Here is a 19,415-nt window from a genome sequence, read left to right on the forward strand (position 1 = left end):
GCAGCACCATGGCTTAACTGGCAACCAGAGAAATGGGTGCCTGTGTGTGAAGGGGACACAGAGCACATGTGAAGACGGGGCTGCAGGGGAGACGGAGCAGCGTGAATGATGTGACGTGCAACCCAAAATAAACAAGAAAAAGGCCCACAAAGCAACTCTGGACTACCCTCCTGACACACGTATGGGGAATGTGCTCTCAGGCTAAAACCTTGGCTGACTCATCAACTGGGAAGGGGACTTTTCTGCAGGCTCTGAAAGCCATTAGAAGTCAGAAACTCAGCCGAAGCCAATCACTGTTGCTCTAGTGAAGCCAGCAGAAAAAAAGTCCATCTGTACCAGTCCTACATATACAGGAGGCAGTCAAGGGGCTTGTTCAGCATGGTACGTCTACAAATGACGGCTGTGTGCAGCACACAGATGTGGCACATCCCCTTAGTACGTGTACGAACAGCTGGGTGGATGGTGAGGCTCTGCATAGGTGGGTAGAACACGGGCACATAAGAACCTCAGGCACATACCTGCATGTACACAGAGTGCCTGGCTGCCTCTCTGCTGCCCTAGACTTTCCCCACTGCACTAGGGATGTTAAATTTCATTTAAACAACTAATTGACCAATCGATGGATTTTCCATGGACTAGTTGATTAGTCGATAAGCAGGGGAGCTGCCGGGGGGTTAGCTCTTGGCCCCAGGAGGTAACCCTGCTGCAGCTCTGCCTTTTAAATGTTAGTAAGAGCCTGTTGGCTCTTAATACATTTAAAAGGCTGAAGCGCAGTGGTGGGGGACCGGCGCGAGCCGGGCCAGATGATTCCCGGCTCACGCAGGGTCCCCCTGCTGTGCTCTTAATACAATTAAAAAGCAGAGGCACAGCATCTGGGACTGAGTGCGAGCCGGAAATCAGCTGATTCTCAGCTCGCGCTCGGTCCCCGCTACCCCCCCGCCCCATGCAGAGACGGTGCTGGGGGGAGGGGAGGTGGAAGCGACTACTTGAGGGACTAGTTGACTATCTGATAAGCTTGGACACAGCCAGACATCCACTGCAGCACGGAGCTACGTGCCGCAGCGTGGCCACCACCAGCTTTTTGCCTCAGCCCGGAGCTACCCGCCACAGCCTGGAGGTAGCCAGCCTTTCACCACAGTGCGGAGCTACATGCAGACAAGGCCCCGGGGTGGTCACTGTCTAGAGGAAATGGATTCATGCACCTGGTCCTGAACTTACTCCCACAACGTCTGCCCGCAGCCCAGCCTTACCGACTATGAGGCGCTCAGTATCGGGAAGCTGTTTGAAGAGTTTCCTGAAGTCTTCATTGCGCTGTTTATACGTTGGACTCAACACCTGCAAAAAACAGAGGGCCGGTTAAAGAGAACCCGGGAGCGGCAGGGAGAAGAAGGCGGGGAGGGGGGACGGGAGGGGACATCTGAGCATGGTGGTGCGGGGAGGGGATTCAATGAGTTTACAAAGCAGGAACCAGAAGACGTTGTTTCCCAGTGACACATCGAGGGGAAGAAGGGAGCTTGGGTTAATAAGCGTGTAGGCGGCAGGGATGACGGAGGAAGAGACCCTGACTTGTCAGAGAAGCGGGAGCAGAGCTCAGAAGGGTCTGGAGGGGGTGGGACCTGCCAGCTATTGCGGACGGTAGCAGAGCCAGGGACAGCACAGGGGCTCCAGCGCGAGGGGCTTTGCTTGCAGGGACTGAGATGGAAATACTGGCGGTGGGAGCTCACGGCTGCTCTCCCAGGAGAGTGTGCCATGTGGAATGCCAAGCCCCACACACCCACCACTGCACCCCGTGTGGTGCCTGCACTCTAATGGGAGACAGGAGAAGCTGCAAGTAGGGACCGTTCGCAGGCCTGAATGGAGATTTTGCCACTGGCTGCAGTGAGGTCAGGAGCTGGTTCAGCTCTTGTGTTTACTACACGTTAGCGTGAATCAGTCTCAGGAGCAGTGATCTTAGACACACGCAGCCTCCCACAACGCTGATTTCTGAGAACTGCTCGTCCTCCCCTGCAGCAGGAGCCTGCTGAGAGCGATGGACGGAGGCAGGTTGAAATGCAGAAGAGCCACCTCTCTCCTCTAAACCATAATGCTCCTCTCTCCTTCGTTTGTGAGACAAGTGATCTGGAGCACAGGCCTGTCTACTCCCTTCCCACCCTTCCTAGCTGGGCGACACTCTCCCTGAGTCAGAAAGGCAGGTTCAGGAAGACACAACACAGGGAATTCAGAAGCCGCCTTCTGCTGCAGGAAGGGCGGGGAGAGGGAACCAGGGTGGTTACTTGCCGTGTGTGTTACAAAAGGTGCCAGGTCTCAGCACAGGGGAGAAGTGAAAATCATGCAAAGTGATCCCCTATCATGCCCCTGAGAACTGTCTCCCTAAGAATTGAGCTGCATCCCTATGCCCCCCTGCCCGAGTTCGATTAACACGCCATTAATAACTCTTAGCTTCCCCATGGCCCTTCATTAGTGCCTGCGGACCCAAGACGGGCTCTTCCTTGCGGCGCCCCCATCTTGCACTTGACACAGAAATCGGCAGACGTGCAAACTGGGAATTGACTCACCAACATGCCAGTCTGAGCATCCAAATGTGGGCTCAGAACTAGAGGTGGGGCCAGCGGAGTTCTAGCCTGGACCCACATTTCTCCCAAGCTCACGGTGAGGTGAGGTGAGTAGGAGAAGGGGCCACCAGAACTGAGGTTTGGTTCAGCCCATCAGAGAGACTGAGTTGAGTGGGACACTTTGGATCTGGACCGGAACCTTCCCACACAGTCAGGGATGTTCCGATCTGCAGTTTTGGCTTGGGGTCCTCCTGGGAGAGTCCCGTGTGTAAAACGTGGACTCTCCAGCGTCTTGTTTGGCAGCGAGATCTAAATGACAAAGAGAGGTGGCACCAGAACTGTGTGACACTGATAAATGGAGACACTCACAGCTGGAATCTCTTCTGCTCCTGGGTGGTCATAATCAGGGGACAAGCCGTTTAGCCCCTCCAGGAACCACAGCAACTCCTCGTTCTCTCGAGCCAGCACGGAGGCCCAGAGCACCGCACAGTCCAACAAGGAATCCATGAGTCCCCCGCAGTCCCTCTGACTTCACCTGCTGCTCACACTGCCACTTGAGCTGCTTCAGATCCAAAGCCAATGAAGACTCAACAGCAGCAGCCTGCTAAAGGTCTGTGCGCTTTGCCCTTCCCTGCTCCTCACATCCAGCTCTTGTGCTCTAGCAATCTCTGCAGCTCCACTTGCTCTCCAAGGGACTCTGAAAAAGCGGCTCCTACGGGGACCTCATTGGTCAGCACGCTCAGCGCTCTTGTGGCTTCTCTCTCCCCGGCCACAGCGAGTATCTCTTAAAGGAGCACTGCAAACATGCCTTCAGCTGGAAGAGTCCAAGCGGGGCTGCAAGGGGGCGGCAGCACCTCCCAGATGCAGTCCCAGTTTCCACAGCTGTCCAGGACAGGCAGTTGCTTACACCGTCCAGCTCTCCAGGACCCCACGCAGTGTGCAGTAAATCACAGATCTAGCCCCACAGGACACCGGTGTGCAGCTCACAAGCAGCCCGCCGAGCTGAGGAGCAGGGACTTATTCTTCCCGTGCCTGTCTCAGGCTCTTCTCTCCCGTCTCCATTCCGCACATTTTTCTCGTGAACGGCACGGCTGGGGAGACACTGAACTGACTTGCACATGCTTGAAGTTACTGGATCTGGGTAACTCTGACGGCCAATGCCCTGCAGTAACCCAGGCTCAGCCCTGCCTCCAACAGATGTTTCCTGTAATGGAAAGTTGTTGGAAAAGAGCCTGTGTTTAAAGGGAGGGGAAGGAAGGAGGAGAGCACAGCAGTGATGCAACCAGCAACGTGAGACCCTATTAGCTGGACCGGTCTGGAGCTCTATTATCCCAAGATGCCTTTGAAAACTGGGATTCCTCCTTTGATTCAGTGACCAGATGGGAGTTTGCTAGGTAGGCTGAGGATTGCCTTCAAGTTCCAGCAGCTGGACTCTGAAGGTTTCAGGACAGATTGGTTAGACCTTCTGCAATCCACAGCGGCTGCCCCCTCTCTCTCCCTTTGTCGCCCTTCAAGTGCAGAAATGCACAGAGGAGGAAACACACAGAAAGGCTCCTGTAATGTGGCACAGCTCCTGTTCGCAATGACAATGCTGATTGTGCAGGAGCTGGTCCAGACTGTATCCAGGAAAACGCGCAAAGAACTGGGTACAGGCACATCCAGAACATCTCAGCTGTGGCAAAGCTAGAGGAGCCAGAATCAGGCTTAATAGTAGGCACAAGGACTATGACTTCCTAATGGGAAGGAGACTCTCCTGGAGAGACAGGCAGGCAGCTCTAGTTTGGGTCAGTAACTTCTTACCCCAGTCGCTCTCAAAGCAGAATTGCTGAAGCTAGACTAGACACTGCTGTGTCTTTTAGCACTGGCAGGAGGGAAGCAATACACCGCATCTGCTGACAACAGCGGAGGGGCCTTGCTACAAACCAACACTGCTATATTCAACAGTGGCGGCTGCAAACAATGCAGACACAGTGCTCTGTGACGAGGGTCTAGTGCTGCAGACAAGTGCAGCATTAGGGCTTTGGGCACTTGAATGACTGCTCCCCTTTGCTGCAGCCGGTTAGAAACTACTTCCCAAACCACCTGGAACTGCAACTGATGTTTCTCTCTGTCTTTGCACATCCACCCACCCCCTCGGCAAAGCAGGAGCAGCACACAGAGATAGCACGAGCCAGGCGGGAGCGGGTGATGGTAAACATTAACTCTACCACAAACACAAGGAGCTGGGACAGCATGGCACTATGGGAGTGGTGGTGGGGGAAAGGACAGGTTAGATCTTGGGGAAGGGGGTGGATTTCACATGGAGAAACCTCCCCGGCTTTGGCTGTTCAAACACAGACACAGCTCCTCTGGCAGGAAAGCCAAGGCAATAGATGTGGGAGGGAGAACACGGGGAGGGTTGGCAAGGGAAGATCCAGGGTTGTACAACACAGAACATGAAAAACACTGAGAGGGAAGAGAGGCAAATCCCCTCTTCAGAACGGCACCAAGGATGGGCTTGGTTCTAGGGGTTTCACAAGGGATGTACATGAGTTTTGGGGTTGAAATGGACACCTACGCCAAACGTGGGACAAACGCTCTGCTAGAACAAGAGGGCAAAATCCCAAGGCTGTTGCCTCCATTAACACTAAGAAGGAACTTGGCCAAACACACTGCAAAATGCGTTGATGTCTGTGAGTTGCCGGCGTTTGCAGCCTCTTTCCGGCTTTCCCCAAATACTCTCACTGAAGCAGTCTCCTGAGGGGGGGGGGGGGGGGGGTGTACAGCTGGTTTTAAAGAGAAAGGCATGAATGCTGAGCAAGTTTCAAGTAATTTTGGGGGAATGCTGGTGACAACCAAACTTGAATCCCCAATCATTCCATTAAGAAATACCCGATTTCTAGGCTGGGCTAACAAAGGAGTGCATTGCTCGCGTGTACATCACACCCGCACAGCACTCCTAGAATGGGCATGGTTTCCACGGGCCAAACTGCACTTCTGCCAGCATAGCTTATTTCTGCGCCACTGGAGCAAAAGGTGCATTAGCAAAGCACAGTGTCGCTGGCACAACTGTGTCTACAGTAGGGGCTTTGGCCTGCACAGCAACACTGGTGAGTGCTTACACCTCTTTGCACCCAAAGTGCCGTAGATGTGCTAGCAAACACGTGCAGAGCAGGCCTGGCCTCTGTGTTAAGATCTTCCAATGAGAGAACAGATCCTATCAAAATGACATACACACCCTATTAAAACGAATCAATACAGGACAAAGTCTGAACACTGAAAACTTGCAAAGAACTGCTTGTGAACAAGACACTGACCAAGAATTATTTGCCAGAAATTACCAATGATTTAAAACAATGGCAACACTTGAGAAAAAACTCAAGCTGGCCACAGTCAATTCAAAGCGAAACAGAACTGGCGTTTATCAACCAAACTGCTGACTTGTCTCTACTACCGGGGCTTTCTGCAATGCATTCCCCCCCACGTTGTGTCACTGTCTGATTCTGAGTCAGTAGCTCAGGCTACCAGGCAATGTTTCTACTATTACTTTCCTTCCTCCTAAAGTTATACACAGCTTATCTCCCTCTGGTTTGGGGAGGAATTTTGGTTTTGGTTTTGGGTGGGGGAGGAATCAGGAGAGACAGAAAGCAAGTTGCAAGGAGTGAGCTACAGGGAGGTATGAGAATGGGGGTAGGACAGGCCCTGGGAGCTGATGAATAGATAAAAAGCCGGAGAAAGTATCGAGTCAATGGAGCCAGCTCTGTTTGCTCTAACTCTTCAAACACATCTCTTTACTCTTGCTAATCGCTCTCTCTTACCAGTGACTGGGGAGGAATATTCAGCTCCCGGCTGTTGGGCTTCTAGCTGCACAAAGATGGCAGGAGGTGATTTACAGAAGCAGCACTTGACACACACGGCAGCTGGAAATGCTGAAGCACGCCCGACATTCTGGCACCAGACAGCAAAGAACCCTGAGGTCACGCCCCTATTCAGGGACAGTCAAGAGTGGAGGGTCACCAGAGTGATTTATAGCGGAGAAGAAAGGTTGGGCTAGCTCCATGTCTCCAACAGGAATCCCATAGAGTCCTCCGTGGCTCTGACCTTGGACACAGAACTTGAGGCACATAAACGGAATCCTCCACCATGATCTGACAGGAAACAGGGCCTGTCGTCTCAAGCAGGGAGCTGGGGGTGCTGGGGAGGAAGGAGACTTTTTCTGTAGTGAAGTATTTCCAGAACAGAATTTTAAAACCATTTGTTGGGAGGGGGATTCTTGCTAGGGACTAAGAGCTTTCGTACCTCCAACACAGCTGTCTCTGTGCCAGAGATGGGCCCAAACCAAAATGGTGGATATGAAAACCCACAAACTCTAGGAGGAACAGGGAATTGGATTGGTTCTGCAACCTGATTTCATGGCGTAGGCCCTCGCTCTAGAATGGGCTGGACCAGAACCTCAGATCCCAACACCTCAACTCCTGGCAAAGCTTGTCTCTGGATTTGAAATTCATGATTTGTGCCCATTTTTACTTTAGTCAGTGTCAGCACCTCGGTATTCCCTTTCACCTCCATATGTCCCCTGCCTTGGGCCTTACATTAGAGCCCGTACGTCCCTTATCTCAGCTCCTTTACCAAGCCTCAGAGACATCTCCCAGCATTGCCCACTCGCACCATTTCATTGCACATCTCTCAATATTTGGGGTTTCTCTTACCGATCCAAATGAGTTATATTATTACATGGCACTGCCAGCTCTCTTTTAAAAAAAAAAAAAAAAAAAAAAGTAACACTCTAGCCCTCGAGGCTGTAAGGAAAAGCTTGCAAGTGTGATCCCTAAGGTCTCAAAACCCAGTCAGCAAAGAACTCGATATTGTTGTTCAAATCCCAGGATCTTTTTGCCAATCCCATAATTTTGGGAACCTGACCTGTGGTTTCTGAAAACCTGGTGTTGGGCCATATTGCCCTGGGCTTTGTTTCTTCCCAGTGCTAAGACACCTCCATGCACTGCTGCCGTATTCTCCGAACGGAAGGGAATGGCAGACTTGTTCCACACGGCACAACAGGACAGAGGCTCTACCCATCACACCCTGTGAGGTGCTTTTGCGCGCCTGCCATAAGTTTCAGGCGCAGGATGGCCCGGAACATGGCCTGTTTCCTCTATGCTAGAGTAGCATGAGCTGACAAGCTACTGGGTCCCACTTCTGGTGAGCTCACACAAGTGAGCAGTTTTGATCCATAACCAAGTGACAGGGATGTGTGGGTTTGTTCTGAGGAGGGGGAGCCAGAGACAGCCCCAAAGTTTGATTGCCCTTTTTTGGCCTGGGGTCCCACTAATGCTTCTGCCTTCCCCAGTGGTGGCTGCTGAACAGTCTATTGCCAAGAACAGGGGTGGGCAATCATTTTTGATGGGGGAGCACTTGAGAAATGTGGTAAATGATCACGAGCCTCACTCTGTTATGATATTAGTGGAGGGATGCGGGGTCAGGGATGGAGGTGGGGTGCAGAAGGAGGCAGGCGTGGGAATGCGTGCAGGACAGGATTCTGACCTGGGGAAGGGGTGTGGAGGTTGGGGGTTGTTACCTGGGGCAGGAGGGGCTGTGACCTGAAGCAGGGATGCAGGAAGAGGTGCAGAGGGTTTGGGTAGTAACGGGAGGCAAGGAGTTTGGGGGAGTGCCAGGTTCAGGGTCTGACCTGAAGGCACTTACCACAGTAGGCAGCTCCCAGGCAGCAATCCATTGGGACCCTCAGGCTGCCATGGCCCTGCATGCCGCTCAAAGCGGCCGGCTGCTGGAGCCATGTGTTTCTCTGCACACCTCACACCCCTTGGGCTTACAGCCAGCAGGAGCTGCAAGTATGGCGGGGAAGCAGGGGCAGCTTATGGAGGCCCCGCAAGGAGCGCACGGCACAGACACACACATGGCCCAGAAGCCGGCCGCTGTGAGCAGCGTGCAGAGCTGTGGAACACTGGCATCCCAGAGTTTCATGACAGGCGGATCTGAAGTTTTGGCAGGATGAATCTGTCATGGGCCATGTTTTGCCCTCCCCTGGCCTAGATGCTCCAGAGAAGACTGGATGACAACACCAAGGCTAGGCATAGCCATACTGTTAGGGGGGGAAGGGGATTTTTTTTAGTGACACTTCTATGCTGGCAGAAGCCCTAGTGCAGACGTAGTTACACTGGCATGAAAATGCTTCTGCCACTATAGCTAATCACACAGGGATCCGATACAACAGTGTTTCCCAATCGGTGCCCCACGGAACCAAGGGTTCTGCAAGAACCCGGCACTCCCCTACGCCCTCTTAAAGAGACAGAGACGAACTGCGGCGGGACTCAGGTTTGATTTGGTTTTTGTTTTTTGCCTGTCAACCATAGGGGTTCCTTGAAATTCTTTCAAGCTGAAAAGGGTTCCGTGGCCAAATAAAATTTGGAAACACTGCAATACAAGCTACACTAGCAAAAGCACTTCTTTCTGCCAGTCTGAACTGCAGCTGCACTGGGAGGGTTTATAGCTAGAGCTACACTAGCAAAACTTTTCTGGGGCTCAGCAGGCCTGAGAAAAGCTCCATCGCCTCCTTAGATCTGTGGGCCAGGAGATTACACTCCAGACTACCCTGCCTATTACGGTAAGCGAATGCCAACAGTCCTCTTAGTGAGCAGAGCTAGGTGGCAACTCACGGCTGATCATAGTCCCCGCACGCCCGCACCTCCTTGTTTCAAAACTGAAGAGCAGACAGACAGCACTTAAGCCAAGAAGAGGGGCATTCAGAGTGCAGCCTGAGGACGAACGGCAGAGTACAGAGGCCTGCGGATGCTTAGTAGTGGACTTCTAATCAGTAACATTAATAATCCCGACAAGCCAGGCTCCAAGACAGCTGCTCCTCACCAATGTCTCTGGAAAGACCATGAGCGGCTTTTCCTTTTCACAGCTGGCAAACTCAGCCAGCCACTCAGTAAACCCATGCTCCCCACCCTAGGAGTGAGGCATCCAGGTGGACAGCAGGCTGCATGCCTGCACACTGTGTGGCTCAGCTGCAGCCCAGCATCTGGGCAGGTGTGTGAGACAGGTTTCTAATGCTGTGGAATAAAGCAGGGGCCTATAACCTCAGTTGGCTCAGATCTGTTTGGCTGCTTTATGACAATGGTTCCTGGAAGCTACAGTCACCAGACAGAGCAATCGGCTGCTGGATACAACAGAGGTGAGGAACCTACAGCTTGCAGGCTGAATTCGGCCCCCAGCTTAATTTGATCTGGTTCCCAGCAACCATCCACGTTGTGAGCCAGAAGCCCTGAGCCTCAGTGCCCACCTGCAGGGCTGGAACACGAGCGCCGGCCCGCCTACCCCAGGCTGGAACCCTAGGGTTCCTCAAGTGAGGCTGTGGGGGCGGAAGCCCCAAGCTTCAGCACCGCCCCAAACCTCCTGCAGGCCTGGACTGCAGCGCAGGCTGAGTTAAGTGTGAGTGAAAGGTGGGTTCTTCCCTTTGCTTCCCACCTTGGGAGCGTTGAGAACCGGTGAGTAGTGAGGGGTTTTTTATTTTTTGCTTGTGTGTGGCCCCCGACTGACTTTTCTGTGGGTGAGTGGCCCCTGACCAAAAAACGGTTCCTCACCTCAATAAACAAGAGTCCTGAGTGGCTCAGCTCTGGAGAGATGAGAGCTAAGCTAAATCTGTTCATGGGTCCCAGGCAGGAGATGCAGGGAATATCTGTGAAAGGTCCCCACAGGAGAACGGTATGTCCTCTCTGCTGCCTTGCTTGCTGTTGGCTATTGGGAGTTTTCTGCGTTACTTTGATCTCAAGCTGGCCCTGAGGAAACGAACTGTGTTTTAATACTGAGACGGAGTACCTGCCTCCAGGGCACTGAAGGGCACCTGCTCAGACAAAGGTCTGCTACCACTGGGAGCAGAAGGGCCTATTCTTCCTTTGGTTTCTGTACCTTGAGCTTCACTACCAGAAATTTCTCCCCCTTCCTCTCGACCCTGTTTGATTGAGTCCTGATGCAAATCTCACTGCATCTCCGGAAAGCAATGGTGCACCAACCAGAGAACACACCAACAGGAAGGGGAAGGGTGTTCTAAAGAAAATATTCACAGCGGGAGGTTGCTATGCTCTTGGAAGAAGAAAAGAGAAAATGGAACATGGGAGGGAGCAACCGCTACCGGATAAGCAGGGGCAGATCAAAGCAGTGTTAAGGGAACAGGAGATAACATAGTAGGTAAGACAGAAGTAAGAAAACCAGTTAAAAGCAGCAGGAATAGGGCTGAAGCCTCCACCGCCAAGGCCCATGTTCTAATATGACCCAACGGGGCATGTGTGCGTCAGGGAAGATTTGAACGCCCAGGGGGCACAAGGCTCCATAAGTGAGGGTAAGATCGAGTCAGCGTGCAGTGAATACAGGTGTATCTGTGTTTCATGTGTGCGGGTTTAAAGACACACCCTACAGCTGACCAAACTCCAAGACTACACCAAAGGTGGCCTCCTTCGAGATGGACTTTTATGAATGGATCTGTCCCCGGAGGAGAGAGGAAGGAAAAGTCCCCAGCACTGGAGATCCCAGTCACTTGTTGGAGGGGCTTGCCCAATGCAATTCAAAGCAGGAGCAAATTACTGACAATTGTTACACTATCACTAACACCGATTCCTCTCCTGGAGTTCAGGGGGCCTACGCCCATTTCCACATTGCTGCTTTCATCTGGCCATGATGCATTTCTGGACTAGAACTAAAAAAGAAAAGGAAAAATAAACCCGGCAGAACGCAGCCAGTGCTTACTCTCCGGATGTGCTGTCTTTCATGCTGAAAATACATGGAGGAAAAACAAGAGAACAGAAAGATAAGGTAGAGCAGACACAAAACCATGAGAGAACCACAGAAGCACATCACACCAAAGCATCATGCAGCAGGAGATGGCTCCCAGCAGCCATAGAAATAAGCGGCTTATAGAAAATACAATGCCACCTTCAGCTGTAGTTACTGACTTCTTTACATGCATCTTCATGTCACCTCCTCATGCACCTGTCTGCATTCTGGGTGTCTAAGCATCCCCCACCTTTCTGTTCAATCTAACCTGCTCGCCATACTGGTGATCACTTACCCATTTTCTTACCATCAGCAGGTCATGTCTGTCCCAACCCCGTCTGTCTCTCTGACCACTTGCTAACACCATCTGTCTACACTGTCTCTTTAGCCAGATGTTCTCCTGACCTTGCTTCTGTCCCTCTCCTGCCTGGCCTGTGCATACTGGAGCCACACCAGTTCCCACTGGAGTCAAAGGGAGTTTGGTCATTGATGTCAATAGGAAGAGGTTGCTTGTTTTCTGCCTGTATTGCCATCTTCACCCCTACATATCTTTATTCCACGCTGTGTCCTCCCAACGAGACCTGTTTTCATCTACAACCCATCTCTCCTGGGGAAAATTCTGATTTCAAACCAAAACTCATTTCAGAGCTAAACTACCCAGCAAAGAGATTTGATTTCAGAGATAGGGAGGATTTAAAAATAAATACAATAATGGTGACAACAGGAAGTGGTGGCCAGGCAGATGTGCAAAGGAGGAGAGCGAAGGAAAAAATGAAAGTGTCTGGAAAATGTTGGTGTCTTTCGAACTGTACAAGATGCAAGTTCCTGCCGCAGCCTCACTCTCCCAGAGAAGACAGCAGTCTCTTCTGAGGATGGGAACTTTGGAGGAAGGATACTTGGTTACAACATGGTGAATCTCTGATTTCCATGATTCAGTGCACACAAAAAATGCAAGTGCTGCATGACTATGATGTGCAGAGAGCTCAACAGCGGAATTAGCCAGATATGGGCTCAGTTTCTAGGGTATCTCCTTGCTACAACCCCTTTGGGGTCTAGGCTCCCAGGTTAAGAGGGATCCAATGCTTTGCTTTCTCTAGTAGCAAGGTTCCTATGTGTGTTGGCTCCAAATCCATCATACTCCACAGTAGATGGGCATTAGAGGTCTGTATCAGATCCTCACAGGCTGGCTAGATGGATCCCACAATTCTTCTAGCTGCCCCCCTCCCCCCCCAAATGAGGCTGGAGGACAAGAAGACTCTTGAGATGCTCTGGGAGGAGCGAGGGAAACAGAAATAAGAATTCCTGGTAGGCTCACGTACCTATAGACATTTTTGGCTCTAGTTCCAGGTTTGTCTTTTGTTTCTTTTTAAACTTTACTCTGCCTTGTCAAAATACAATACTGTAGTTGGCAATAATACACTGAAATCTGCTGGGAGTTCTGGAGCCAGGAGAGCCTGCAGCTTGGGAAGCATGAAGCCAAGCAAGCCTGGTCTAATCACTGGTGAGTTAGCAGGCAGTCTACACCAGAAGACTGGGCAACCCTTAATCAAGGAGCTGAAGGGCCCAATTAAACAAAGCATAGACACCACCCATTAAATCCATCCTTCAACAAACCACTTGAGGATGTGCTTAGCTTTCAGTGTGTGTCCAGCGCCAAGCACATGTTTTAAGAGCTTTACTGAACAGAGGTTGACTGCTGGATAGAGGACACATGTCGAGATTTTTAAAAGTATTTAGGGGCTAACTCCCATTGATTTAATTTGTTATGAAGATTCTTCTGCATGGTTCTGCCCTCCTGGTTAATGCTTTCACACACACTCAGATCCCATGTATGACTTTTTTTCCAGATCCCTTGTGAGGAAGAAACAGAGAAAGGCAAAACCTTTCATTTCCCAGTGCAGGACTCTCAGTTACATTTCTGCTTTCATGTGCTCTGGAGACATGGCAAACTCAGTTTGAGGGGCGGTGATAAAAGATATTGAGTCTTACACGGATTTCTGTTAATGACCCTCTCGGGCATCCCTGGCAGACCTCCTGCCCGATGCTTCAGTCCTGTCCAAAACTGCCAAGAACACATGCCTTTAACAAGCGTGTTGCTGGTAAAAAGGGCCATATCCACAACTCAGGAGTTTCAGGGCCAGGTTTTTTCAAGTATTCAGCTACCAATAGCTGCTGCTGTCTGTTTATGGGAGTACCTCGTTACTCAACGCTTCACTTTGGTGTCTAAAGAGGAGCTGAGCTCCTTTGAAAATCTGGCTCTGACGTCCATTTATCCTCGGAAAAGGGAAAGTAAACAAAGCAGCCCAGCCATGTGTTTTCCCCATGACCTGCAGAGACCACCTGGGGAAGGAGGAAAGTTCAATGGCCATGTTTTATTCAGTCCTTGGCCTCCCTAATGAGCTACCAACAGAGTCCCCCCACACCTTCATTACAACTGCTGAGGAGTTTTTTGGTGGGGCAGCCCCGTTTGGGAGACCCATTGAACTAAGCCAGGTGGCCACCTGAATGAATAGAACAAGTAACCGTAGTGATCCAACCCGTCACCCATTCCCAGCTTCTGGCAAACAGAGGCTAGGACACCATCCCTGCTATTAGCCACTGATGGACCTTCCCTCCATGAAATTATCTAGTTCGGTCTTGAACCCTGATTGACCTTCAAAACATCCCCTGGCAATGAGCTCCACAGGCCGACTGGTGCACTGTATGAAAAATATTTCCTTTTTGTTTGTTTTAAACTTGCTTCTATTAATTTAATTTGGTGACCCCTAGTTCCTTATTTACTTTCTCCACACCAGTCATGATTTTATAGACCTCTATTATATCCATGAGTCATCTCTTTTCCACGCTGAATAATCCTAGTCTTATTAATCTCTCCTCATACTGAAACTGTTCCATACGCTTAGTCATTTTTGTTTCCCTTTCATGAACCTTTTCCAATATTCCCTGGAACATGCCCGTTCCTTCTAAAATGTGCCCTTTTTCCTCCTGATAGCCTCAAAAAAAGCGCTCTCACCTTCCACTTAAGCCCAGGAAAAGTCATTAGTGCAGAAACTGCTAGCAAGGCACTATCCTTCAGAGGAGGTGTTAAATGAAAGGTGTTAATTTAATACTTCATCTTCACCGCCACGGCCTGGCTGGTATCTATTATCAGACACTTGGGGTGGGGGGCGGAGCTCACTTGTGCAAGAAAAGCTTCCACTATCTGTTTGTCGAAAATTTGAAAACTGACAGGGTTGGGCCTGCGGATGCTGCCACTCATCACAAAGAGGAAAAATCAGAAAGGCTAAAATGAAAGCCGGTTTATATTCCTGCAAGCTCTGTGGGCAGGTGATTCCCTTCTGCCCCATCCCACTCCAAAAGGTGTGGACATTTTCATATACTGGTCACGCTGTCTGGTGCTATCTAAAGCCAAACTCTCCTTCTGTTCCAAGGAGATCCAATGAGATAGAGGATTTGGAGAGACTGACTCTGTACATGCAGCAGGAACCCTGCGACTGAGAGGACACACCATCTGCTCTCATTCTCAGAGTCTCTGTCTGATATCCTTCGGTAAGTGGCCAATCTGCTGAACCACTGCTGAACCATTTCCACCCCTCCTTTTCTGAAACGATCCACATGCCTCGGTGCCATTGCAAAGCCCCTTTTAACCCAGCCCGCCTTCCCCCACCCTACCCCACATGTACCAAGGGACAAGAGAAATGGGAGTACTTACATTATACCAACTCTGGCTTTTCTGTAAGGACAAAATAAAAGAGAAGTATTAGTTATTGTAGAGATCTTAGTATGAGAGAGAAAGAGAGAGAGACTAGAACCCATCTGCTATGCACAGTATAACTAATCAGTAGAAAACGGGAAGAAAGACAAAAGACGGTGGGTTTCAGAGCAGACGCTAACATGTTTATTCCCAGTTATCCATCTTAAGACCCAACCAGAGGTATGTGTTTAAAGCGGGAGGTAAATCAGGCGCTCTCTCTTACACACACACACACACACACACACACACACACACACACACACAGTTTGTAATCATCTCTGCAGAACAGTCACACGCATTAGCCACACTAGAGCTAATGATCACCATTCATTCCTATTACAAGCTTCACCCTTCCACAGGCAGGCCTGTCAGCTAACTAATAGAAACACCAACATGTTCTGAGACTCCCCTTCTAAATAAACCCTGAGGAACTACCACAGTGAGCAAGGAACTTGCTTTTACTTCAGTCACTCGCAACAGGCATCCGACAGACCCCTTGCAAGGCTTGGATGTAGAAAGCAGCATTTGAAACGAGTAGGAGACAGAGAACACTGGGCAAAACTGATGGCACATTTTCCCACAAAACTAAGTGTGAAGAATTGTTTTGCCCCCTATCTGTGATTTGGTACCCTGTCACTGAGACATTTCATACTGCTCTGGGACTAGGCTGGGCCACTTGTCACATTGGAGCAGGTGGAAAAGCCAGTTCAGCCGGAAAAGCCACATGTGCCATCACCTAGGTGGCACTTTCCATCCCGTCGAGACATGCTTGCAAGTCTGATTATCCCCAGTTCACAGACATGGAAATGAGACACAGGGGTTGTCTGATCTAGAGGACTAAGGAAGGAGCTTGGATTTAGAAACCTGGACTCCTGTTACCCTCTCTTTGAACTAGACTTGCTCTGTGATCTTGGGCAAGTCGCTGCATTCCTCCAGGCTCCAGAGTTCCCAGCTGTAACAAGGAGCAGCTACATTTATTATGTACCTCCAGGACACTGGGGATCACAATACTGCGGTGGACTTGATCCGTAAGCCCGTCTTCATGCGAACAGATCTTACTCACATGAGCAGGCCTACTGACTGTGCTGGGGCTTCTCAAGACATTAGGAACACACAGCCGCAGCCATGGGTAGCCAAAACTAGTGAGCAGATGGCATGAATAGCTCCTTTCACTCAGTGGACCTCATGACCAGTGCTGAGCAACCTGCATCCCACTGGGCTTCCATCTGAGGTCCATGCACACGCTCTCTGCCCCCTTCCCCTATGCCCCCTTACTCCTCCCTCTCACTCCCCTTCAGAGTGCCCTGAATCCTCCGATTCATGCTCCGTTCCTCTCCCTCCCTGAGCTTGAACCATCACGGACAGCGGATTCCCAGCATTCAAGCTCGCGGAGGGCGGGGGAGGAATGGGGATGGAGCGCAACTCAGCGGATTCACGGCACGCCGGAAGTGCTGGGAGGAGGGGAAGGGTTAGGGAGCCAGAGTGCGAGAAGCATGTGGGGGAGGGGAGCAGACAGGGAGTGTGCCGGCCGCAGGTGGAATCCCAATGGGCCACACGCAGCCCGTGGGCCTCAGGTTGCCCACCACTTAAGAACAGGGCTGGGTCTGCATTGCTGAAGCAAGACAGTTCCAGAGAACTTGGGAAAGGAGGGAGAGCTGGCTCCCTGCACTGGGCTCCATCAACTAGATCATGTGGCATGTTGACCCCTCCTCCTCCCCTCACACATACACACTTGGATCATGTCAGAATGTTTGCAAAAAGGCTACAGTTCTGCAAACTTGATGACAAGCCGTTTTTAAAAATCCTTTTGCAACAAATTCTTTGCCTATGTCTAAGTAGCGGGAACAAGATTTCGCTACCGCTGCTTGGCTCAGAAATGCTGCTGTGCTAGTCACATCATATGCAGTTCAGGGCAGTTGCTCAGACCAGGTAGCAATAAATGTCATTTGTCCAAATCTGCTGCAGGCTAGACAAGACCAGGCATGCATAAAGGTGGCATCCTATTAATTTCACATTCTACTGCATATGCTTGTTTGACAGGCAGGTTGGTGCGTGCTACTGTCCCTGTCTCTGGTTTCCCACTGGAACAAACTGGATCTCCTTGGACACCTCAGCCTGGAACTGGTGAGGAAGCCTGACTGAAATGCTTGGGCCTGAGCACATCTGAATTTTGAACTGGGAGATCAGCTGTGAGGTGAGGACCCAGCCCTGCTTTTGTAACAGGACAGTAGATGACTTCTGAGCGAGGCTCCCCAGAATCCTGTGTGTCAGTTCCTGAGTGAATTGGCAAAGGTGTCCAAGGAGATCCAGTTTGTTCCAGTGGGAAACCAGAGACAGGGACAGTAGCACACTCACAACTAGGCATGTGAAGATTTAATTGGTTAATCGGTCCCACCTGATGCAGGCAAGAGGCTGCTCCAGCCCTGAAGAGGGCCCGCCGCAGACAGGGAATGCTCCAGCGCAGCACCTACCTGCACTGGGGGTGAGAGGGGCATTCCAGCCCAGCGGCAGGTGAGGGGGCCCTCACCTTTTAGTCAGTTAACCCTCGCCTTTTCGTCAGCTGGCCCCTGCCTGTAGTCAGTTAACCTGTTAAACAGTGTGTTTGGCCCAATTAAATGGGTTTTTACATCTCTACTCAACCCACCGCAGAAAACTGCTTTATCCCCTTCCCTCTTCCTGCATCTCGATACTCTGTCACATTACCAGCACGTCAGACTTCGCTCATGGAACCAACCCTACTCAAAGATCCTGGGCATCTCTGGAGCTATTTGGTCCACAGCAAAAACACCCTAAGAGCATCCCACAGGCTGTGGCCCTCGACCCATGTTGCTCAGTAACTCTACTCCATGCAGCCTCCATTTCTGGGATCTCACACCAATTTTGGCAGGGAAAGTAAATCACCGTGCTGATGGGTCTTCAAGACACAGAAACAACCATCAGCCTGTGGAGTAAGGACGTAAATACCCATTTCAAAAGTTAACCAGTTACACGATATTTTAACAGTTGTGAAGGGCTGGAGCCCCAGGGGCAGGAGAGCCTGCTCTGGCCAGCTGGCCTCGCTGCTCTGCAGGCAGAGGACTTGCTCTGGCTGGCCCCGCCGTGCAGCAGGCTGGGAGCTTGCTCCAGCCAGACCCAACCCTCCGGTTAACCAGTTACCAAGTAAGCATGCCAGTAAGGCTAGTGCCTACCAGGTAACCGGTTAACCTTTTGACCATCCCCTTTCCAAGGCTGCCTTTGCCCTCTGCTTTTTCTCCCAGCGGAGTCCTCACCCAAAGAAACAAGGAGAAAGCCACTCTTTGTCCACAAATGACGCAGAGATCAGGACATCATGTGCCTCAGCTGACATGAATGATAGTGTGCCATTCAGAACTCATCACCATGGCACCTTGGATAAAGGGGTTCTCATGCAGATTTCTTTACCCTAGTTCCGACCCTGTGGGTAGGAAAACACAGACGTGCCTGGAAAGTAAACCCCTCCCCCAACAAACCACAGCAGGAAAACACGCGCATTGCTGCCACTGAGGATGCTGAGATGAGCTTGCCTGTGCCAGAGACTCAGAGCACTGCCACGGAGATTTCACTCCCCTCCCCTGTGGTAATTGTAGCAGCCTACTAGTTGCACTGAGAACGCCGTATGAAGGTGGTGTCCTTCTTTTTCTTTAGGTAAGTTTATTGCTATTTGGGATCTGAACTCTGTTGGCTCACTCTTGCAAATTATAACCCAGGTTCCAGTTTCTACAGAAAACTCAGTGGCTGGACACACGCTCTTGCTTCTGCATTCACTCATCAGATCCACTGCCCATTATACTCCTGGATAAACTTAAAAACAACCAATAGTCTAGCAGCACCGTAAAGACTAACAAAACCTGGAGATGGTATCATGAGCTTTTGTGGGCACAACCCACTTCTTCAGATGACTGGAGTTATTAAAGGTCCAGTTTCTAAATAAACGGGATGTGGGGGGTTGCGAAAGAAGGAAAAAGAGGGGGAAAAAAGTGAAAGAAATAGTTAATTAGAGTGTATATGCTACATTGATGACATCTTCATCATAGGGACCCACGGGAAAGAGACCCTTGAAAAATTTCACAGGGATTTCAACAACTTCCACCCCAGCATCAACCTCAGCCTGCACCAGTCCGCAAGAGGGATCCACTTCCTTGACACTACAGTACAATTACATGATGGACACATTTCCACCACTTTATATTGGAAACCTACCGACCATTACGCTTATCTCATGCCTCCAGCTTCCATCCCAGACATATTTCTCAATCTACTGTCTACAGCCAAGCCCTAAAATACAACCGGATTTGCTCCAATCCCACAGACAGAGACAAACACCC

At 50.7% G+C, this 19,415-nt stretch overlaps 1 protein-coding gene across 7 annotated transcripts in view; it reads right to left on the reverse strand.

The window, feature by feature from the left end:
- Nucleotides 1-19,415, reverse strand: part of LOC102453385 (protein Aster-B) — a 337,552-nt gene that overhangs the window by 33,714 nt on the left and 284,423 nt on the right. For 5 of the 7 annotated variants that reach the window (XM_075909418.1, XM_075909420.1, XM_075909421.1 and 2 more), the window contains 3 exons: nt 15,031-15,051; nt 11,292-11,315; nt 1,251-1,335 (listed from right to left, as the gene is read on the reverse strand). In XM_075909418.1, coding sequence (XP_075765533.1) covers nt 1,251-1,335; nt 11,292-11,315; nt 15,031-15,051 — 130 coding nt within the window. The remainder of the gene's footprint in view (nt 1-1,250; nt 1,336-11,291; nt 11,316-15,030; nt 15,052-19,415) is intronic. The other 2 variants (XM_006116624.4, XM_075909419.1) reach the window with 2 other exon arrangements.

This window comes from Pelodiscus sinensis, chromosome 26 (genome assembly GCF_049634645.1).
Source record: "Pelodiscus sinensis isolate JC-2024 chromosome 26, ASM4963464v1, whole genome shotgun sequence".
NCBI classification, from domain to species: domain Eukaryota; kingdom Metazoa; phylum Chordata; order Testudines; family Trionychidae; genus Pelodiscus; species Pelodiscus sinensis.